At 37.6% G+C, this 24,482-nt stretch overlaps 1 protein-coding gene across 1 annotated transcript in view; it reads right to left on the reverse strand.

Annotated features, from left to right (window-relative positions):
- Positions 1–536: 536 nt before the first annotated feature.
- The window catches only part of AGPAT5 (1-acylglycerol-3-phosphate O-acyltransferase 5), a 62,293-nt gene continuing 38,347 nt past the window's right edge, over positions 537–24,482 (reverse strand). Inside the window, exons 6-8 of the mRNA XM_035321105.1 lie at positions 19,043–19,204; positions 4,786–4,909; positions 537–3,111 (exon numbers count right to left, since the gene is read on the reverse strand). Of these exons, the coding sequence (XP_035176996.1) occupies positions 2,886–3,111; positions 4,786–4,909; positions 19,043–19,204 (512 nt within the window). The 3' untranslated portion in view covers positions 537–2,885. The remainder of the gene's footprint in view (positions 3,112–4,785; positions 4,910–19,042; positions 19,205–24,482) is intronic.

Genomic DNA, 24,482 nt, shown 5'->3' on the forward strand with positions numbered 1-24,482 from the left:
ATCTCTTTTATTAGGTGCACTGACAGCTGAAAAAAACAGTATGTTTTTGAGAATGTAGTTCACTTCTCAGGTTTAATTCATCACTAAAACTTACGTGGCATTTGTTACCGAGATACACTTCATGTATTTGTTTGCAATACCTCTTCCCATCCCCTGCTTCTGCCCAGCCTGGTCACACTGCCTGCCAGCGTTGTCTATACAAGACCTATTGCAGCGGAGCCTGCTGGATTCCTGTTCAGCACTGTGGTACTGCACCTTAACAACCATTATTAATAAGGAACAACTGATGCACGTGAAAAAGCTATTTCAGTCCAGCTGGCTGTATGTTAGCTGGGCTAGAACCTAAAGCACAAATCGATTCTAACACATTTTAGGAGAAAATTGTTTTCATTGACTCCTTCTCACACAAACACTTCCATCAAGGACCTAAAACCACACAAACAGCATTTTTTTTTTTTCTTTTTGTGAATGATTCCTGTTAACCCAAGTTACAAACATACAAATGCAGAAGAAAAAAAGAACAAGTAGGCAGGACAGAAAAGTTGAATGAGCATTGGCTCTTCTTATTTTAATGAAGAAATATTTCAAGTTAATATCAGTGCATATTTAGAAATAGCATGTGATACTCCCAATGCCAAATACATCAGCAAATTACAGTTTCAAAAATTTATAAATTAATTGTAAGGAAAAAAAGAGTAACATAGAGAGTAACGTTCAAAATAAACATCCTGTTTGTTGCACCGCGTCAATTATATTTCTGGTACTTAAACAGCAAGAGAGGTCCAATAGTTTGTGGTAATTAGGCTCTCCAAAACAGCATTTCTTTTTCTACAAATGAGTTAAGCTGTTTGCATTTATTTTTGATGTATAATTAAATGTTATTCTTAGCTGTTACAAAGAAATTTAATCATGTCAAAGTAAAATTTCATTCCATGATTCAAAATCAAACTAACACAGAAACACTGCCTTCTGGTTATACCCACTGGAAACAGTCAGCTGAGAATAGGAAGAACTATATGTGAGCACATTTGGCTGTTACATAAAATGGCTTTTTTTTTTTTTTTTTTTTTTCTGGTTTCACAGCCTCATAACAATACTGTTTTTCAGCATTGTTCCCAGTCATTGTTTTTAAAACAGTTCATCAACATATCCTGAATCAATCACCGATATAAATAACTCCAGTGACAAAATCCATTATGGAAGGACACAGAACTGCAACCTGAAAGTTGTACCGAATGATTTTAAGGTGGAACTATTCTAAGAAGAAAAACTGCAACAAAATCCACAGTAAAAGCAGTATCTCCAATTAATTGGCAATGACAGAATCTGAAAAACTGTTCTAATTTTAAGAGACCTATTTTAATTAATGATGGTCTTTAATGCAAGACAAATCATAGTGAAGCTAAAAAGAGATGCACATTTAAAGCTTGCAAGTGTGATATAAAAATATTCTCTATTTCTTTCATACAGGGAGTCTGATTTTCTTAATGGAAGAAGCTAAAATACATCCTCTTTCCTACCCCATCACTGTACATATAGACTATTCTCTTGATATCAGGAAACGGCATTTCCCCAACAAAAATATCAGCCATGGGAATCACAGACTTTCTGGTAGTAAGGGTTTGTTGATTTTGCTTTTTAAAGTGTATTTTCAAGCAGGTGAAATACTGAAAGGATATGCATTTCTTTCGCTACTACACTAGTGCAAGTCCTACACTTCAACCCCCATAACTTCAATCCACCCTAAGTCTGCATCGCCTAGGATGACTTGAAAACCTGGTGTGTGATATTACAACACTGAGACGACAGCCAGATTATGAAACATCAGGCTAAATCAGACTAGTAGGAAAAGGCACATGCTTCAGATTTTGCAGGGCTACCTGAAGGTTCCTCGTTACCATAGCCCCTACTCCTGAAGCTGTAGTGAGACTGTGCTTCACCCAAATGGCACAGTTTGCTTCCAGAACAGTGCGAGGTAACAGGAAACTTCTGAGTGTTCACTGCTGCTTATGGCACATGGACGCTACACTTCTGTGAGCTCAGCCAAAAGTCCCGACACGCTACAGACAATGCAGACACAAGGTAGGCTACAGTCCGGTTAAGCTGCAAAATAAAAACATTTCAGTATACTGCATACATTCCTTTTATGCACAAATACAGGATATGCAAAATAAGCTATTTGCTCTGTAAGATTTAATGTTTTGCATATGTAAAATAATCAGCTAATACTGCAATATAATCAAAAATCATGCACTAGATAAACAGAGCTTCTTCCCCATGAATGGTAGTTCTCAGGAACTGAGTTCTCAGGATTCTGCTTCAGGGAACATCTCATGATTTGCCAGCTTACTAGTCCCTTTTTTTCAAGAACACAGTATTTAGCTAAAACTGAAAAGCAAAATTCCAAAGGAAAAACAAGTTTTGATTTTAGTTGTGATACAGCTGAGATAGATGCAACTGGGCTGCTGCAATGCACCAAAGAGTACTGAAAATTCAACATGAATACCAGAGGAATAAATATATAACCTAAATTAATCTCTGTAAATACATTCACAGGTCCACTTAAGACACCCTTATGCGTAACTCATACTTCATCGAATCTGCAGATAGAGATGGATGTTAGTTCATGGGGAAAGCAATGTATCATATGACTCAGTTTATCTGCCATTATTCCAGCAAAAACCGGTAGCAAATTTGAAAAACTACATTTATTTTCCCCAGACCAACCACACAGAGGCTTAAGTCACAAATTCTATTATTTCCAATGTTCAATCAATAAGGCTTTATTTACACTTTTTTATTTTTTTACTATAAATTCAGGAAAAAGTTTGGTGCAATGTGCAAGAAAAGACAGCACATCCCACTGATTGGAGACTAACATCTGCTTATGGTTTAATGCTAACCCACAGGCAGCCAATTAATGTCCCATATATCCATGTTTTTACATAAAGTTTCCTTCCAGATTCTGTCAGAAGCATACTAGCAGTCAGGCCACCTAAAAACAGCAAGGATGGCAAAGTTTTCTTGAGGCTTAGTTTGGAATGAACACTTTTTCCCGGGAATTTATTTCTTCTTTTAGAATCCTTCGCATCATAAAACTCTATTAGTAACCTATAAGAAGAGAAAAGTAGACAGTCAAATTTACGCATTAGAGTAAGAAGTTTTAAACAATTTTGTTTCATCCAATAACTGCTTCTAATCACGGTATTTAAAAAGCAATTTAACAGTAAATAGCAGCTTATCTGTAGCAAGGTTAATCAATCAGCATGCTCTAAGAATATGATGCATTCAAAGTGATGCTGCGCATCAAAGTACTCAGTCTGAACCCTTGTGAGCAATAAAAACAGATTTTCCTTAGGGAATAATTTCAACATTGGATATAAAGGTTGAAAATTATCCTCCATATCTAGGATTTAACAAATAAGCCCGGTGTACCAGGCAATATCGTAAGATAAAATATATAGTTAATCATTAGAAACTGAAGTGGGAGGTAAAATATCTTGGTGAAATAAGCTAATAAATAACCAGGGCTTACAAGACAAAATATTTTGGAAGTCAATCATGCAAGAGTAAAATGTGACAACATAGGTTTAGTAGCAATTTTTCTATTTTTGGAAAAACAGTAATTAATGGATTTGAAAACTCTAGACTTTCGTTTTAAGCAGCTCTAAATTTGCATGACAGACTACTTTGGTCCCAGAAAGGATGTTCCAGTCAACAAGAGTCTACAATGAGATATAGATGATTATGGTTCAGTTTTGCTGGTCTTCACTGGAAGACTACTTGTGGGAACTGATTTTACATCAGTCCTTGTCTATGAAATTAAATTTGTACTTTCTATTCTTTCAGAAGGGAATAAAAGAAAAATTACCTACTGATCCTAAACTTCTAATCACTTTAGTATTAGTGCCATGTTCACAGATAGGCTTGTTAACTTTTATGTAGATTCAAAGATCACGGGTCAAACTCGTCCATTTATTTGCTTCCATGGAATGCCAGAACAATTTTAAAGCAGAATGTACCTGAAAAACCTGGCAAATTTCTAATTCATACCATGTAGTCAGGGATTTAAAAGGTAAACAGATTCAGCAGTCTTAAGCGGGACATGGCAAATTAAACCATCATCTATTTCTCAAACAATAGTCAAATCCCACATCTTCACTTTGGCACACATGGTTCCCTAGGACCTGTTGCTAAGCTTGTTAGTGACCTTATCTGGTAGTGCTGGAGGGAGCCAGCAACTTCTGCCATGACTCAAAGGTGGCTTGGATAGATAAAATTTCTTCACCTGATCTTCCCAGTGAAGGTACGGATCTATGGATTACAGAAGTTCATATACATTCTGATAGAAGATGCATAACCAATTTTGGCAGAAGAGATTGGACCAAGACCTACCAAGTTTAGAAAGGTCTAACCGTAACACTGACAACTAAACTAGAACTGAACTCCTTTTTGCTTGCTTGCCTACCTTGGGAATCTTACGCTCCTGGCTGCACATGACTCAGACTCAAGAATGGAAAATATTCAGATGAGTCTGATATAGAACGTGGTTTTGCACCTATTCAGTCTAAGGAAGGCCTAAAACTCAGGAATCCCAAACGCCTCAGCAAAAGTTTTAACCACAACGGCATTACAGAAAATATGCACAGGAGTACCAACACCACCTGTCTTCCAAGAGCCCTACAGCTTGCACTGCTGGTAACACAGAAACCATAGGCGTATCTATTAATAGAAAAGGAAAAAGCAAGGTTCTTGAAACAGAAAGTTCTGCACGTTGCTACTCACTTGTCCTTTATTTCAAAACGTTCATGAAGCCACCTTCTCATATATATCTGTTCTTCTGGAATATCCTTCAGTTCAATTCGATCAATGAAAATATGAACTCTTGGGCATTCCTTGCAAAGAAACTCTGAAAGAGAGCAAAACAACAGGACCGAGTTATAGAAACACTGTATGGCATTTATTAATCCAAATTAAGCTGAACGTCTGACCTTACAGCTGTAAGTGTCCTGGAAGTTTAACTTCAGTTTTCAAAAGCCTTCCATTTTTATGTTTGGATCCTGAGCACTTCATTCAGCTTAGAAGCTGTCTGATCTACATGCTGTTAAAAAGGGTCTGCTATCAGGTGCAGCATGGAAAAATGTCCGAAAAAGCCCAGCATGAAAACACTGCATTTCTACCTCGGTAGCAATCTGCTCATTCTGCAGTGTGGGATGCCGTAACTTCTCTGTGAGAATGGTATCCAGCCTGTAATTTTGATCGAAGTTAGCAATCCTGTTTTCTTGTCTTTTTTTTTAAATTTAAATTTTGTTTGCTCCTGGATGACAAAGTCCGAGTAACAGTGATTTCCTGAACCATCTCCAGGAGGAAGTGGGCTTCAGTTTAAGTAATAAACTATAATTAAAGTATGCAACAGGGCAAAAGACTCAGAATAAAATGCTGCTTTCCAGTTTGCATACCTCCATTTTTCTTCTGTCATACAGCATCAACAAAGCTAAACACAGCCCTTTTGCATTCTCCTCCCTCTGTTTTCTCAGTTTCTCCCTAGAAAAATTTAGCAAGCAAGCATTAAGCCAATTACTTTGTGGGATATTTTACAAGTAACAAGAGGTAAAAATATGGCCCATGAAAAATATTACTGGTACGAAAAACCCACCAGTATTTGTCTATTAATAATTATTTGCATCTATCAGTAGCAAGGAGTATTGTAGTAACAATAGCACCCCAATACCAAAAAATGTATGATGTGAGCACAGAAGTACTTGGAAATTTGGATAACCTTCATATTTTGAAAAGGGACCCGAAGTGCCTTCCAACAATACAGATGGGCAACAAATGTAACACAGACTGGGTGGTCCCTTTAGGTTGTTGACATTTTTTTGGACAGCAGTGCAGATGTACCTCCTTAAGAGGAGGTTTTAGGATCTTCCCATCAGTGGACTTTGACCCATAACTGTTAGGGGTATCTGGAAGAATGACTGTGAAAAATAATTGTCACTGCATGTACATCTTTATTATTATCTGCCAAAGCAGATATCCCCCCATTTGCTTTCCCTCTTTACAGGATTATTAAATTTTTAAGGATGTTGCTGTAAAAGCAATCCTTATCATACACTAGAAATTGCCTTAAGGAATTTTAAAAGCCTGTTCATGCAAATGTGTTTGTGTCCTTGTAAAGGGGGATGGAAGGAGAAGAGATAACGGGATCAGTAAAGTCTTAGGGCATTTTGCTGCAGAAATTAGCAAGGTGCTCTGCGCAGCTTTGTCTAGTCCTTATGCAGAGAGCCTCTCACTGAACTGCACCTCAGCATACAGAGAGAAAACAGCCCATGCACCATCAAGTCTAGAAACGAGTGAGGGCTCTAACCAAAACCAGGTCCAGCTCTTTGCTATGGCACAGCAAGCACAACAGTCACTAAATACACCACTTTCCTTGAAGTTTTTGGCAAAGCTGTTTAATAGCTACAACTATAAAATGTCAGGCAAGTGGTGTACTTGAAGGTCCAAACGATGGTAGGTATAGACAATTGTCCTCCGGTTTATGCACAATGTTTTTCCTAACCAGGATGAAATCAAAGTTCCCGTATCTGAAAACAGCCTTTTCCTCTTGCTTTTAATGGTAAGAAAGGATTTTCTCGAGGATACTATCGAAACCACCATATGAAGGTCATTCACTCTATGAGCACCTAAAAGCATACTATAAATATTTTAAAATATTGGACATATTATCCATGTCTTAAATTCTTAAAATGCTCATTGATGTATAAATCCTCTTTGGAGTGGTATTACCTATTACGTGGAGCACTCTAGAAGTATGCAAAACTGAATTATAGAAAATAAATGTCTGGCAGCCAAATGAAATGGTCTTTTTTTTTTTTTTTTTTTTTTGTACCATGATAAAAAGCATCTATGCTATGCATACTCTGCTGTGGCTGAAGACCTAGCTTTAGAAGATACTTAAAATGTTCTGTGCATTGTATAGGGTAGTTTTCATTTGCGTTGTAGCAAATGGGCTGTTCTGTACAGGAGCAAACAGCTCTTTCTTGATGTTATTTATAAGCTCAGTTATAAATTATTAAGGAAAATTACAATACAAAAATGTAATAGGATTGTTAATAGCCATGTGATGTTTTTAAACCTAATGTTATGCTTCTTAAAACTATTGATATTCGGTTAAAGATAGCAACAGAGTATGTTAAAAGCAATAAGCTCAAGTTAAGAAAAATGGAATAAGCATAGAAATTTCAAAAGGAACACCTTCCCCCACAAAAGTCTGAAATGTAGCAACTCTACAAACCTGCTTGGAAAGCAAAAACCCCTCCACAAAATCCTAAGCCTTGCTGGTGTTTTTTTCTACGCCTAAGTCCCAGTACAACCTGATTCTTACTACTTCTTGGCCATCTTCAGTTTAAATTTAGTCCAATTATGTGAAGATCCTAAAACCTCCTCCTAATGTCCCACCTATGTAAATCCCATTGCCCTTCTCCACAGCCTTTCAACTGAGAGTCAGTACTGTGTGGTCTGCAGCTACAGGTGCTTCCCTAAAGAGGACCAATATTCTCACCCATTGATTCGAGGCCATTTATCCAAAACCTGGACATGCAGTACATCTGCAGATGATGTCGTAACGTGTGCAATCAAGCTAGTCAGGGAACCTGACTAGTCTTTAATTATCCAATTCATTTCAGAGTCTAATGCAACTAATCCTATTTTTTAGATGCATAATGTCACTGCAATCGCTTAAGAACACCAGTGGTTAAGAACAATTTATCGAGTGGTTGCTTTTTTAGAAGAAACAGCTGGATTTTATTACCACAGCCTCTAAAGGTTTGTGGTGGTCCCATGACCCTTAATTTCACATTAGCTTAACTCCCAAAAGACTTGTGTAATTAAGCTAAGAAACAAAATCTTATTGAAGCAATTTATTATGTGCAAATTACATCCAACTTCAGGCACACTAGCCCTTAAGGCCAACATCTGATAGGCTTTTCAGATCCCTGAACTTGCCAGAATTTGTTATAATTAACAGCAGGAACAAGCAAGACTGAATTTTCCTTCAAAAGACAAAACACAAGTGCAAATCATGCATTATAATCAAACACCATACTGGGGACACTGTTAGTCAATCAAGAACCAGCCATGATTTGGCCGAAATGAACCCCAGCAACTTGTGTGGGAGCCAAGTGGAGTGACTTTCGTATGGGAGATACAAAGTTTTATTAGGAAATTATCTGGCTATTTAATGGATCCAAGTGCAGAATGTTTATCATGCTTTTAATGACCAATCACAGCAGAAGGAAAGAATTCAAAATAAAAAAAATGCATTTCTGTCCTTAAACCATGGATTTCCAGCCCTCCTCCTGTGGGACAGCACACACACTAATCCAGGACTGAAGGAATCAGTGCAGAATTAGGATTAATGGAGGGGATGCAACAGCCTCCAGAAAAGCAATCGGATTCCCAGAGTTTTTAAATTTCAAACAAATATTTTGGGTGCCACGTTTTGCTTGCTGGAACTTCCACAAAATTCTGTCAGTTTGAAAGCCTTCACTTTCAAAAGCCAATTAATTCATTTTTTTTTTCAATTATCAGCATTACCAGGGAAGGTGAGGGAAAGAGAGAAGCTCCAAAACACATACATACCTGCTACTGAGAAGGAATATATAAATGACTTTACAGCACCTTTCCCTTAATGATATCACAGTTCATTTCACCACCCCAATTTATTTGTCTTGACAGTGATGTGGCACTCAGACATTCCAGTTTTCAAGTACTATTGAAGTCTATTTTTATAGGCACTTTAAATATGACAGCACTAAAAATAGCTCAGAATTCATCCTCCCACATCGACTCTTTTATTGCTTCATAATTATTGCCAAAGTCCTCCAAAATTAAGAAGGGGAAAATTGAAGCCTGACATAGCAATGTCCACCTAAACAGACCCCAATTCTCTCCTATTTTAATGGACTTCACTAATGTTTGCAATAAGATGAAAGTGGTATCACAATATTAAAATCTGAATGATGTATTTTTAGTCTAAAGAACTATTTCAAACATGTAACGATGCACCTCCTTCAGTAACAGAACACTGTGTGTTGTGTTGTATATGGTCTTACAGGCAAAACCATGACAGCAAAGACATTCTTCTCTGAACTGGAAATTTAAAAAGTGAAGAAAGCATCTAGTCTGGACTTAAACATTAAGCTACCAAAGCAGTTTGTAAATGATCTCTTCCTTAAAGAAAGAAATCCCATCTCTGTTTTCATTTATTTTGTGCACCAAATTAACAACCAATTGGCAAAACAAACACAAATTTAAGTGCTGCATTGTTTCTCAGCTCCATGCTTTCCATCACCTCAAGTTGAGCTGACACAAAACTATTTCCCTGCCTGCTTTGACAAAATAAAGCAGTGGTGGAACAAAACAGCACTAGATGGGAAAGCAAACACCAAGGGCAGAGTGAAGACTGCTCAGCCAGGTTAACCTGGGGGACTGGGGAAGGAGCTGGCAGCACCCATGCCTGCTGGTGCTGCTGATGGAGGGAAGCACGGAGGAGATGCTGTGCAGGCTAAATTCAGCCTTCAAATCGGAAGACAAGCCTGGGCTGTGGAGAAGAGCACTCCCAGAAGTACCAGCAGTCCCATGTGCAAGGCTGGATGCCAGCAGAGATCAGAGCCTCTGATCACAGTGGAGGGAGTAAGCATGTTAGGAGCTGAGGACCTTTAGAAACAAGAAAAATGGGATGCCCACGAATCTTAATTAAGCCAGGGTGCTGGCAATGACAATTGAAAAGGTCTTAGATTCTTAGATACTTCAGATACAAGCTGGGAAGAGTAAAAGGTCAAGAAAAGCAACCTGACATAAGGCTGACAGAAGATGAGGTGGATGCAACTAAAATTCAGTGTGAAAGAAAAACCCAGAAGTGCCTTTACACCAACACAAGAAACCTAAACATGAAGAAAGGAGAACAAGAATTCTTGTCCTTAAGAAAGTACCTCTATGAAGTAGGTATGACCTTTAAGGAGCACACAATGTTAACAGGCTACCAAATTTACTGGCATGACAGCAGGATGCACAGGCGAGGGCATGGCAGTGTGTGAAGGACTATATAAAGAGTAACAGTATAAAGACAGTGCAAGCAGACAAAATTAAATTACTGTGTACCCTCTAATAAAATACTTATTAGATATATCAAATTATGTCGAGGTCATCTTATTAAAAAGATGATAAGCTCGATAGTAGTGATGGATGACAAGCTTGATAATAGTGTTGAGAAAGTGTTAAGCCAGACTGAGTGCTGCAATTTCAGGGCTGCCAGCAGGAGTGTGAGATTCCGGCTGCCTTGATTGAACTGTATCAATGCTTCATCAGGATGAAGTGCAGAGGGGAAAAGAGAGAAAGAGAAAAGAAAATATATATATTTTTTTCCCCTAACAATTACTTGCAGAACCCACAAGAAAATATGCCATTCCTGATGTGGTCTTGAGTTGTGCGCTATATTAGTGAAAAGTGGTCTGCAAAGACAGCACTATTACGTTCAGCATTGTAGAGAAGGAGTCTAAATTAAATGTAGAACTCACACACACACAATTACAGGAGCTATATAGCTGGGGGGGAAAGTAGGGGGGAGAAAAAGAAAAGTGGCAAAACACCACAGAAGAAACAATTGAAAGGAAGACAGCCTACAGACTGTTAAAAATAAATGAAATACCAAACCCCAGCAAAAGTTAGAAGTCCACATAAAACATGTGCCATAAAAACAAACAAAGAAAAAAGTGGTCTGAAACCCACATGCACGGTTGAATGGGAAAATTTAGGATGCTACTACTACATTCCTACCTTCTCGGAGAAATAGAAAGCTTGTCCAGACAAGGAAAACTGTAAATCAGCTCATGTCAAATGCAAATATAAAATTAAGACATTTTAAAAAGAACTTTAAAAATCCAAAGGATGCTCTAATGATTGTAACTTTTTGAATACATCAAAAGCAGCAAACCAGCTAAGGCACTAGTGGGACTGCTGGATGACCAAGGTGTGAAGAGCAGCACTCAGGGTAACGTATAATACCATGTAAGAGAAGCTCAAATAACTATTTAGACTTGCCTTTCTTGCTGAAATTGTTTGATTCCTACGCCCATTGCATTCTTTGTACCACACTGCTCAAAGGAACTAGATCAATAAGTAAACACACAGAAATTATTAGACTAAATAAACAAGTTAGATGTCAGGAAGTCACCAAAATCAGACAGCATTCATCCAAAAGCTCTCAAATGTGGAATTCAAAAACAAAGATGTGTAACCTATCAGTGCAAACAGCCACTGTGCCAGAAGAATGGGGGGTTTCCCTTCTGCAAATGAGGGCTTTAGAGATGATGCTGGGAAATACAAACCAGAGTCTTACATCCCCGGGTAAGATAGCAGTCTATAATAAGATCACTAAGCACAGAGATAATCACAGTCTGTTGGAAAAGAGTTGGCATGGATTCTGTAAAGGGAAATCCTGTCTCACCAATTTGCTGGCTTTCTACAACAGTGTCAAGGAGCAAGCGGATAAAGGGGATTCAGTGGACATGATATATTTGAATTTTCATAAAGCCTTTGTCAGGGTTCCACACTGAAGGCTATTAAAGAAATTAAGCTGCCATGGGATTAGGGAAAATGATGTTTTATAGACCGAAAGCTGCTTAAAGGAGAGGAAGCAAATGGAGGGACTTAATGATCACTTTTCAGGACGGAAAAAAACAGCAACTGGAGTTCTCCAGAGGCTGATGCTAGGATTGGTTTTATTCCTCATCATGACCAATGAGCTGAAGAAGGGGCAAACAGTGAAATCTCATTTTTTTTAGATGTTTTTCAGAAGATCTTAAACTCTTTTGGGCAGTCAAATGCCAGGTTGGTTGTGAGGAACACCTAAAAGACCTCAAAACTGAGCAAATGGGGCAAAAATGCAGCATCTGAGCCTCAGCCTAAGTAAGTATGGGGAAAAATAATTGAAACTCTGATTACATGATGCTTAGCTTGGACTTGGTGGTTATAGTGTGGGAGGTCAGTGACCATTCTCTCAAACTATCCTCTCAGTTGGGTAGCAGATGCCTCAGATTCCCCCATATACTGGGCAGCATCAGCAAGGACACTGAGAGCATGGCAAAAGTGTCACTTTGCAGTCACATAAAAAGATTGAATCCACTTTTTAAATACTGTTTGCAATTCTGGCCTCTGTATCTCAAGGAGGATGTGGTGGAATTAGAGAAGGCTACTGCAGAGAGGGACAACTAAAGCATCTAAGGAGAAAAAGCACCAGCATTACAGACAAGGAGACATTAAAAAAGCTGAATTTTCATTTTGGAGAAGGGAAGGAGAAAGATAAGAAGGCTTAAAAAAATAAAGACCAAAGATCTTGAAGATGGTAGATTAGAACTGTATCTCAACAAATCCTGCAATTTCAACTCTAAATAACCATACTTTTCTACCTTTGTAAAGACATCCAGATCTAAACAACCTTTACAAATTACTGTTAGAAAATGGTGCCTACAGTTTTCTGTGTGGGTACAAGCACTGGTGAGCAGTAGAGTGTCACTGTACTCAGTCCTGCTGAAACAAGATGGTGTCTGATGAAGACCCATAGTCCTTGCACATCATATTCATTTAAAGAATTTTTGAGTGGTTTTAATCTGTTATTCTAACAGATGCACTCTGGCCTTTGGGCTGCTCCATAACTATTTGTGAATACTGTACGTTGGCCAAATTAGCAGGAGGTTTCCTACAAAAGTATGAAAGTTTTGATCAATAGGCTGCCAGCAACAGAGCCTGGATCAGATTAGGTCTGTGGATAACATCTAAAGGGCTCCACAGATGGTAACTGGAAAGAAGGAGAATTATGAGGCTTGCTGTATGGATATTTGCATCTTCCTTGGAACATTTTTGAAGTTTCAGAAATGGAAAAAACAGTTTTGACACACACACAAGCAAGAAAAGATACAAGGATTGGAACAGTTCAAAACAATGATCTCTAGCAAATAAACAGGATCTGTTAGGAACTATGCCAGTACTGTTAGTATTGATGTTTTTCCCTTTTCTTCAGATAGTCTGTTTTGATAAACAGGGAACAGTACCACAAACACTGTAGAAAAAAAAAGGACTCTGATGCACATACAAAAAGGCACAAATAAACACAGGCTCTCCAAGCAGCAACATATTTCTGGCCCAACCTGACAGTGTGAAGAAGTTAAAGTTGTTTTTGTTATCCTCAGGGTTTAAATACACTTCTGTATAAAGAGCAGGAGTTCCTCAAGCTGTTGTACATAAATGCTGCCCGGGCAGCTGAACGCTTCCTTGCACATGTGCATGAGGCCCATAGCACAGCATAGTTCTATAAATCTGCAGTGTAAATACTTTCAAAATCCTCTTTGTGGAGCAAAAGTTAGAAGATGCTTGTGTGTCTTCTGATTACACATTCCCAAAGGGGAGCTACAGATACCTACAATCAGCAGGAGCTGCCTGAAAACAATGGAGATGTACAAGGTCCTAGTTTATGATCAGATGAACAAACTCCTTGGGCTCCCAAGGACACTGGAGGGGTTACTACTCCCATTCAGGGGCTGCTAGTAACACACAGAAGCAGCATCCACAAGTGATTGTCATTTGGGGAGATAAAGTATCGTTTATGCAGGTCTTATCCTTAAAAAACCTCCTCAGGCATCCAAGTTGGGTTGTTGTTGGAGACAGGAAACTAGGCTCCAGAGACTCCCGAATCCCTTTCTATTCTTGTCTTGAGGTAGGTAAATAAACAGAGGTGCTAGTCATTCTGGCACTCCTGCTCAGTTAGATGTTTCTCTGTTTTTTGGAGTCCTATAAAGACCTACAGCAAGGCCCGTATTCCCATAAACTGATGCTGTTGTTTGGTGAAATGTCATTATTCTAAAACAGAACTACAATATAACCGTTACAGTACTAAAAGACTTTTCATCTACCAAGACAGCCCTTATTTGCAGGGTATCAATGCACAAATGCAAATCTGTGCTCAAGGTGCCACTGCAAATATATCATCCAGAAATTAACAGGCAGGCAGGCTTTCATGCTACTCAAACTACTTTTAATGGGAAATGACAGGGGTTCTAAAGTCACAGATCTAGTCCTATGGAAGACAAGTGAAAATGCATTCAGTTTAAAACTGACTGATCATTTACTTTCCTTATGGCACCAGGTGAAATCATTGTATTAAAACGTGTCATATTTTAATACTTAACGCTAAATTAAAACAGAGCTTTCCTTTAAAGCAAAATCATAAGATAGAATATCATTAGAACTATGTTGCCAACTAGTGTTATTATCAAAATTGCTCCAAATATTTCAATGGAAAAATTACATTATGAAATATGATATGCAGTTACTTAGGTTTTGCTTGAACCGATGCAGTATGACAAGTTCATGACATGCAATTTACTATAAGCGTTAAAAAGCCATCCCATACTTGACACAAATTTCACCAATGCTGATGTCCAGCCTCAGTTGTAATTTACATCCTTTCAATTGCTCTAAAGTAATTACCATTTAATTTTCAATATTTCTTTGTGCAGTAAGATGACAGCTAGCAGAGATCTGAACAGATTAGTCAGTTCATCACTACAAATCTTTTTGACTGGTTTACATTCCTATTATTGTTTATCATTTTATGTATTTGTCTTTTCAATTCTTTCAACACTTCTATAACCATGTGCTTGTTATCATTCTGTGGATATTGAAGGACAATAGATATGATCGAATTTGGGCCAAAGTCCAGACGAAGACTGGTTTCTATTGCTCCAGTTTCTTTGCTATTGTTCTGTACTCCAGTGTCTAACTGGGTCCTAACAAAAGCACAGGCATTTGGAAAAGTGTAATTTCCCTCAGGGAAGTTAGACCAGTTTGACCTCCTCAAATTATACTGATCAAAGTGATGTACTGATTTTCAGAAATGCACACACATACACACGCTTTCAAAGTGTTTGTTCTGGAATTGATATACAGCAGAGTCAATAATTCTCAGGAATTCCTCTGACTTCTTTAAGATGGAGTCTACATGTACGTGCTATTTTTATTCAATGTTTATCATTGTCACATGCTGCTATTTCACACACGCTTTCTTCTACAAAGGCCAGATAAATACCATCTGCTTATGGTAGAACCTCCAGGCTTCAGGCAGAATAATAAAGATGTAAATGTGTACATAATACTCCTTCAGGTGCAAGAATGACAACAGTTCCCACGTCCCGTGAGACCTACCCCTTAACACCAGGCAAAGCTGGATGTGAACACTCAGCACATTCATTTGGAAGGAGAAAATTAGGTTCTTTCTTTTTTTTCCTCCCCCCCAAAAAAGAACGACAGCATTTTATTTAGTCATAGTATAGTAAAATATTATCAACAAATCCAGCACAACAAATCCAGCACAAGTGTTTCTCCCCCTCCTTTTTCCTTCTAAACTGTTCTTTCAGAATTTAAACCTAAATTGCATCTTAATAGTGCTTAAATGCTCACATGATTATATGGATCTTATTCTAATGATCGCAAATTAATACAGTCTGGTAGTGTGGTCTTCCCTAAGTGGTCCAACACGGTCTGTCATTAATGAACTGGACAAACCATCTTCAGTACTAAGAGAGGCAAGTAATCTGTGGGAAAGTGTTATTCTTCAGAAAGGCTGCCATGTGTGGGACAAGCTTCCACTGAGAAATGTTCCAAGATCCAAGCTTGTTGGAAAGAAAATGAATGAATGATAGAAAAATGGTAGGAAAAACCAAACACAAAATGCAACTGTTAGCCACAATTGAATGTGAAGCTCTAAAAAAAAAACACCAATGTCCCTGTCTACAACCACTAATTAAATCTGATGTCTTCTAAAACAGAACTTCCAGTTGGAAAGTGCCAACTAAATATGAAATGAATAAATATTAACAAAACATTCAACACATCTGAAAGAATATACTATAACAATTTGCCTGTTTTAAAAGGCAGCATGCTATCAAATGTTCCTGGCATTCAGTGCTGCAAGCACTAATGCAGAAAGGATGGTGGATGTTGTCTTCCCAGTTGCTAGTATACTATGTTTTGTTTCGGTCCCATTGGACAAGTAAATATTATGATATTGAAGATTTCTGGAGTGAAAAAAATGTATTTTTTTCTAAGAAAAGCTATTTAAACTAAGAGTTCCACATTACAAAATTTAAAATGCAATTACTTTTTCCTCCGATTTTCTTTTCAGTTCAGCTTATTAACGCTATTTCCCTGATGGAGTATGATAGCGCAACTTACAGGCACTAAAATGTTCCTTTTAACCTGCTCTGTCTACTACTGAAGACAGCAGCCAAGAGCCAACCATATCCCTGGAAAAGTATGTAGTTTTGTTGTTTTTGTTGTTTGTTTTGTTTATTTTTTTTTTCCAGAAGTGGCACCGGCTCTTCTGAAGACTGACATTTACTGAACTGAAAGCAAAACGCATGTCAAGAAACACATTGCGTGGAATTCAGATATCATTCGCATGGGAAATGTCATACTATGGAAAACAGAGTCCTCAAGTAAAGTTGAGTTTATCAGAAGTTTGTTTTCCATGCAATAAATTTCAATCAGAATTGCTAGACTGAAAAAGTCACATCAACCTTATCTTTTAAAAATCCCCAGGATCGTACTAACATTTTGTTCTGATGAGCACAAAAACCAAAATTTTCATTCAGCACTGACACATATATGAAACGTTCATACAAATTGCACACGAAAGAGGCATTTTATACCTCGTCGTAGTACTGTACAGAGCAAAAATTATAAATAATCTCAAATGCTTAACCATCAATTCCTGTTATTGTAGTGTATTTGTAGACAGACCAATTGTTGGGCTATTGCAGAACAAATATTGAAGTGATCTTGAGTTTTGAGAACATAAATTATTTTTTCTTCTATTTCGTGTCTGGAGGGTCTAAAGGAATGACAACTATGTTCTGCTCTGTAATTGATAAAGTGTCCTTAATCTACATAATTTATATTATATGGAATACATTTATATACATTTGACTGCCACAATAACTTGGAATGTTCTGGATGGATATTTCACTCTTCTACTCTGTAATGGATAACAACTGGTTGGCTTCACTTCATTCTGCTTTACTAGCTTTATTGTTACCAAAGTCTGAGACGGTAATTATCCCAGCCCTACCAGCGAGGCTGATACACCCATGAGGGATGTGTACTCCTTCTGTGGAGGCTGGGCTCCCTGCTGTGGAGTCCTGAGAAGGCTGGATGTGGAGTGGTCACCCCAAAACCATCTGATTACCACTTGACATCAGACACAAGAAGCAGCCAACAGGGAAAATCAGTTTGTTAGTTCCGTTTACATAATTATACCATGTTTCATACAAACTGAATTCATTTTTCATGCAATTTCATTCTATTTTTCATGCAAAAATTCAATAGGTGAAGAGGGCTCATAAGGAATTTGCCATTTTGTCAATAAGTAATGATATTTTAATAGCTTAATTAACCATCAGGCAGTGAAAAGTCCAGCATGAAAGTGGTTGAAACTGCCTAATAATCAAGTCACGAAACAAGATACGCTGCAGGGAAGAAGGGGAAACAATTCTATTTGTTTTAAATGAAATCTTGGGTGACAGAAAAAGAGTAAGGCTGCCAGTCTTCTAGGGAGTCTGTAATAGGGTCATAAGGTATTCTGAAGAAAAAGTCATGAACTATAAATCATAAAATTTGCAAAACTATGATAAAAAAATGTCCAAAAGAAATACTTAACCACAAAACTATTCTAAGAACTAACAGAACAACGCAAGTGTTGAGTTAATACACAGTGTTAATAGTTGCATTTCTCACCTATTCATATTTTTAAATAGGGTGAAAATATAAAAACAGACAATTCCAGAACTTCTAAGGAACAAGCATCTGGAAGGAGTTAATATGAACTTTACACCACCTCAAGAAGTTACATCTGCCAATGAAGTGACATGGAAATTAGCAAATACTTTTAGCAGAAGGAACGAAGTCCCAGACCCACACTGATAACTGGACCAGCTGAAGAGTGGGGAGTTAGCTATGAAGTTACCTGCAGGCCCCTCAGACAACACTGAGCTCTTGCCCACAAGGGTGAACTAATGCAGCATGTTGTTGTGGTGGTTTTCTCAGCCAGACCCAGTACCGTTGTCCCCCTGGTATCAGTAGTGCAAAAGACTTAAAAGTATCATTGTGAGCCAGCTAGCAACAGACAGTTGTGCACAGATACATGGTTGAGTGATCCATCAGCTACAAATGGACAGAAAGATGCTATTTGGCCCTCCAGTGATGGTGCAGGTAACTGAATTACTTAAAACAAACAATGACAACAAAGAACAGCAACAACCCACCACCAAACACAAAACCCATCAAACCCCAAAGCCTTCTGTCTCAGTTTTCCCCATCAGATACTCCAGAACTTAACTTTTTGGTGAGTTAACAGAAGGTATGTACAACTACTTTTCCCCAGTCTCTTAAGGTGCTGTAAGTGCTTAAAGTACTACAGCAAGTAAAGCTCACTTGCATAAAATGCTTTGAGTGTTTATCAAATTGCTGGGCACATTCAGCAACTTGAAAAATTACAAATAAAATATATTACTACATATTTTCCCTTTAAAATATATGCCTTTCAGCAATTATATCACATTTGCACACATGTAGCAAAGCAGGGAGAAAGAGAGAATTTACAATCAGGCCAAATGCCAGTGCTAGAAGAAACACAAAGGTGAACACCACCTGCTGCCTATGGATTCAAAATCATTTGAACCCTGAAGACTACCTGTAGATAGAATTTGACCAAAAATATTCTCTGTGAGGAGTAGGGAAGAGAAGGAGCAGTGGATCTTGTGGGTAGGTATTATAAAGCTGAGTCACTAGTCAGCAGTACCCTACCAAGTAGCGGTAAGATGGCTGGAGCACTGTGGAGATTATCTTCTGAGCATTGCAAAGCACCTGAAGTGGTGTTTGTGTATCAACAAGCACACGTCTGCAGCATGTCTAATATAAATCAACTCACCTGTCATAGATGGTGCCAGTTTTCTTTGCCCTTTGTGGTCCACGGTACCTTCATATGCTACAGTCACATCATAAACTGCATCCAGGTAGTCCTTCATTGTGTCGATGGCTACATGAGTTGCCTTCACCCGTGGTGTTAGCACATGCTTTAATATAGCAAGTCCTAGGGGAAAAAAGCAAAAAAAAATACAGTGTTTGAAAGTAATCTGGGCTACACTCACAAAGGAACATCATGCCAACAAACCTTGGCACCCCCACTCAAAGTCACGAAAGGATTATTTTAAATCTCCAGTTCTCAGTTGAGAGAGAGCATGTGTGCACATTGCATTTGTTCTACTGAATGCATGTAGAAGATGAAACAAATCTTACAGGATATTAATGACAGACAGGTTGCTTAACAAAAGAGTCCTCGGTACAGCTGCTGCTCTAAAAGTAGTGATAGTTTTAACATGGCTCATATGTGCTGAAAAAGCATTTCTCCTTATTGTTTACGTTTGTCCAACTGAGGAAAAAAATTAACTAAGAATTATCAAACACAGAACATCACCTCCTGATAGCCTGTCTCAGAAACAGGTTTGGTAAATGAGACATAAGCACAGATATCTTTACGATGCCTAATGTTCATCCAGCATTTCACTTCCAATGGACAAACCAATTCCATCAATACAATGAATCCTAATACCGTCCCACAGTAATAAAAAAGCAGCTTTAAACTACACTTGCTTAAACAAAATGCAGTATTTCCCCAAAGCTACCATGCTATCAGATATTTCAATACATTTGTTATTTTCTACTTTAGATTTTTTCTTCCCAGCTCTTGCTTTCCTATTTCTAGTGGCATGTAGTGACAGTCCTCACTTTGAGGAAGGATGACAGAAAGCAGTTAAGACTCAAGACAGCTTTAGCCGATTGCAATGACTTGATGCTGATCAAAATGGGAAATTCCACTTTATCCTTGCAGCCATTTGACTCTACTACTCTTCTGTGCATGCTTGTGCCAGCTACTAACCTCATATTACTCTGGCACCACCCTCCCACCAGCCAACTCAACTTACCATCCCAGCAGAAAACTAAACAGGGCAGAGGGAAAACATAGCACAGAGTCAACAGCACGGAAGAAACCTTCCCTGTTTCCCTGCCAACAAGCTATTAGACTGACTTAGTTATTAACAAAACCATAGTCACAGAAATCCAGTGTTGACCTTAACCATCCAGGCCATGGACATAAAACTGTCAAGTTTAACAGCAATCTGCAGGCCCTCACAACAGTATTTCATTTCAATGTTTGCTTCAGCTGATTACTTCCACTGAAAGCACTCTTTAAAATACACAAGCACACAGGGCTTGAAAGTATAAACTTTATTCAATTTCCAAAGTTTTAATATAAAATGGATTTCAAAACAAAAACAAAAAACCCCAAACCTTTCTGTGAACTCAACACAGCTATTCCACATTTATTTGAAAGTGCTTCTAAAAACAGCATCTCATAAAAAAAAAAAAAATCACTATTTCGCTATAAGATGTGTACTTTTCTCAAAGTGAAGTATCAGAATATGATTGTGATTATTGCTTTCTAGCCTTATCATTCATAGTTTTACTCTTCAGTATGTTTTTAAAGATCCACCCATTGGTGCTATTGGTTCCTGATGTATGGAATATTTTTCTAAACCAAAATACTGTGGTATTGCTTTAGACATACTGCCACTTGGAAAATCAATACAAAAGATAATATAGTATGTCCTGATTTTGTACTGAACTTCTCTTCCTTTCTTGGTGGGTACAGTGTACTCTGATCTGAAATTATGTAAGTATCTACTGAACACTGTAAAATAATGCTGGTTTCTAAACAACTCTAAGATTCTTATAGTTGAAAATTTCAGCATAAATCATAACCTTGATTTCTTAATATTTGCTAAGAACCTCTTTGTTCAAATAGGGAGATAAAAGGTTTTTTGCTACCACTCTTTCTGAAGTCACCGCTCTAAGCTTTACCAGCAATGGGGATAGCTATCTATGCAAAATGTTGTGCAAATTGTGTAAATATTTTGAAGCATAACATGGTGGTAGTGTTTTTTTAGCTTGTGAACTGTCACATCAAACAGCTAATTATGTTATGTTTGCAAATGTTTACTCAGTAAATGAAGCACTGAATATTCTAATGTTGTGTTAGCAATGGTCATTCTACCCAACACAACTCTTACTGATCCAAATCCCACAACACATTCATTTTATCCAAAAAACGCTGTAATTCCTTTCCGGTCCAACTCATCTTCCCCCTACCCATACTAGTACTGTGGGGAAAGAACGGAGAAATCAGGCTTCAATGGGATCGGAATCCTCTAGACAAATTAAAACACATGTTGAAGGCTATCCACTGCCGAGTTTTTTGAATTAATTCATGGACAGTTTTTGTGGTGAAGATGGTCAGTGACAATATGTGAAGTACAATTGTAAAACAAGCCCCTCTTATGCCATGTGCTACAAGGGAACTCTTGAAGGTTTAGAGTCAAAATAAGTACGTATCTATCTAAAACCAAAAATAAAGTCCATAAGCCATTATTTAGTACAGCTCCAGTGTATGACAAACATGAAGCAATAACAGGAGTTCAACACATCCTTTGAAAGAATCTGTTTTATAAAAGCATTAACCACACATTCTTGCAATTACTTGATGATCTTTGCTAAAATCAACATAACAGAATTTAAGCCCAAGTAGTTACAGTATAGTTACCTTGGCAAGCAGCCTGCATCCAATTCACAAAACACACTGTGCTTAAACTGTTTTTAATGTTGTGCAATACTAAGTTAGAACTCTCTGTCAAAGTATTTAAGGTCATGAGATTTTGTTTTAAATGCCAAAGAAAACAAACTAAATGTCTAATAAAGTAATACTCTACCTTAAAATGCTATAGCTTTGCTCTTCTACGTTAGCTGATTTTTAAATGACCAACAGACATAAAATACCCCAAAATGTAGTAACTTTATGCAGATTTGCAAGAGAACTATATAAATGGTGAAATCATTAAAATAATATGAAAATAATATATAAAGAAATAGCGTGAGCAGTAGTACCTCAACTGGCAACCATTAACTAGATTATAACAAGATGCAAAATTACTTCAGTTTTGTTGCAGACTTAATGAACTAAAGAAAGTAAGGTTTTAATGTGGGAAGTATAAGGAAACAAATCATTAACATCTCCAGAACTGAATCCTTCATGCAAACAGAAAAGAACAATGACAGCAAAAAAAACAAAACATAATTTATCTAACCTCTCAGGGTAAAGTTACTTGTAATAGCTGAGTACAATTCTATGGAGAAGATTCCTCTCGGTTTTCCCTTCATCCAAGCCAAAAGCTCATAGAGCTGGTCAGTGCAGGCAGGCCACCTACATTTTCAGACTTCTCCATTAGTCATCTTTTTATCCCTGACATGTGCACATACCTCATTTGAAATGAAAACAATCAAGAAAAAAAAACAGCTCTAAATTATACATACCCTGTGTATTACCATGAGCAATGCCACATTTAATCAACAAAAGTTATATTCTCTGTAAAAGTGGATGTCAAAGGTCTCTTTTTCCCTCTATGAAACTACATTACTTGATGGTAAGTCAAAAACTGAAAGCAGGGTGATAAACAGTGGGTTAAGTTTAATACCACCTCGGTCTTTCTTTCCGTTTTTTCCTTATGTGCATTCATGTGCGTACACAGGGGCAGTATTAGACTGAAAGCTTTGCTGTTATTTGGGGTGTCCTACACACTCACCTAACACTACGTTCCTACCAGCCTACTGGAGTGACCTCAGTGGCTTAGTTACTGAAACCAGGGTCCAGAGAGACGTATAAAATTACATATGGTGGAGTGTTCAATCTTCGTGTGGGAGCTTCCTCTCCCAAGCTGCCAGTATCTCTAGCTTCCTATACGCCCTCTCTCATGGAATAGATTTTAAGGAACTCTGCCAAGAAAGCTGTAGAAGAAATGTGCTCAAATAAAAAACACTTACAAAACACTGCACCTCCCCCCCCCCCCCCCCAAAAAAAAAAAAAAAAAATGTTAGGTGCACAGTAGCAAGGTTCAAATTTCCAATATTCTCAGGCACAATCTGCTACCCAACCAGTAGACAACATTGTACTTGGCCACAGGTGCCCAGCCAGGATAGTTGTGCACATCCATCCCACAGCAGAACACAGGAGACACTACGCTTCAGGACACCTTCTTCCATAATGGGTGTATCCAGAAAGAAGTTTTTAAGAATATAAGATAGCTTCTTTCTTTCCTAAACTTAATTTTCTAAGGGCAACTTTTAATAACAGAAATCCTTTCTTCACCCCAAGGGTATGGCTCTCAAATGCTACTCAAGGTCCACCCCCACACAGGACTTTTAAAAAGATGTTACTCTCCTTTCCACATTTCACTTTTACGCCAAGCCTGCTTACATCAAAGCGTGTGGAAAAAATATTAACAAAAGATATTTTCTAAAGAAAGTTTCAAATAACATTCTGGATATTAAATACTTCAGATTGCTTTAGAATACAATTTAAAACCAATGCCAAGATCTAGAAGGGAAACATTTTCGATTAGCTCCGTTGAAATACCTCTTTTTCACATGACCTGTAAAAGCAATTTTGAGATAAGCATATCCTGCACGCACAAACATCTTAGTAGAAAGCATGATACTAGGCAAGATAAACTTAGCATTAAAAAATGTTTACATTTGCCACTTTTATGCATAAAACCCAGGGAGACGATAAACGAATACCTGAAATATTTGCTTGATTAAATGCCCTTTGTTAGAAATCAAACATTAATATGAAATTTCATATATGCCTTTCACTTGGGAAGACTGTTTTGTCTTCATTCAGCAACAGCAAGTCAAGTTAAACTCTCCAAGCTTCCTATCATGTTCTCTTTGACTTTTCAGAAGTTAGCAACATTACGAGTAGGAGGGCTTTGGATTATTCTTATTTATTTTCAAATCCTTAAAATACCATTTCCTTAACATTTGGATAAAGTTCATATTCTACAAAACCTAAGATATCTGTCATTGTTTGGAACATTACAAAGCTTTAACTGCTAAAAAATTATTAGCAATCTAGACATACATATTGCGGGAGCATATAAACGAAATTTTATACCAGAAGCTGGTACAGAAAAAAAAAAAATCATGGATTTTATAGGTTGTATAGAAATTTTGTTCTGTAGTCCAGAACCAGTAATATGCCTTGAAAGATTTATGGTTTGAAATAAATAAATAAATAAATAAATAAATAAATACCACTTCTAACATTAAAATGAGATTAAACTTAAATCCCTATGAAAATAAGAGTGCCACCTACAAATTTAAATTCCCCAAACTTAAAAACTCAAGCTAGTGTGGAAGAACCAACACACTTTTATGATGCCTGACCTTTTTATGATGCAGCTGACCAGCCTCTAGAT

Source organism: Oxyura jamaicensis, chromosome 3 (genome assembly GCF_011077185.1).
Source record: "Oxyura jamaicensis isolate SHBP4307 breed ruddy duck chromosome 3, BPBGC_Ojam_1.0, whole genome shotgun sequence".
In the NCBI taxonomy this organism is placed as follows: domain Eukaryota; kingdom Metazoa; phylum Chordata; class Aves; order Anseriformes; family Anatidae; genus Oxyura; species Oxyura jamaicensis.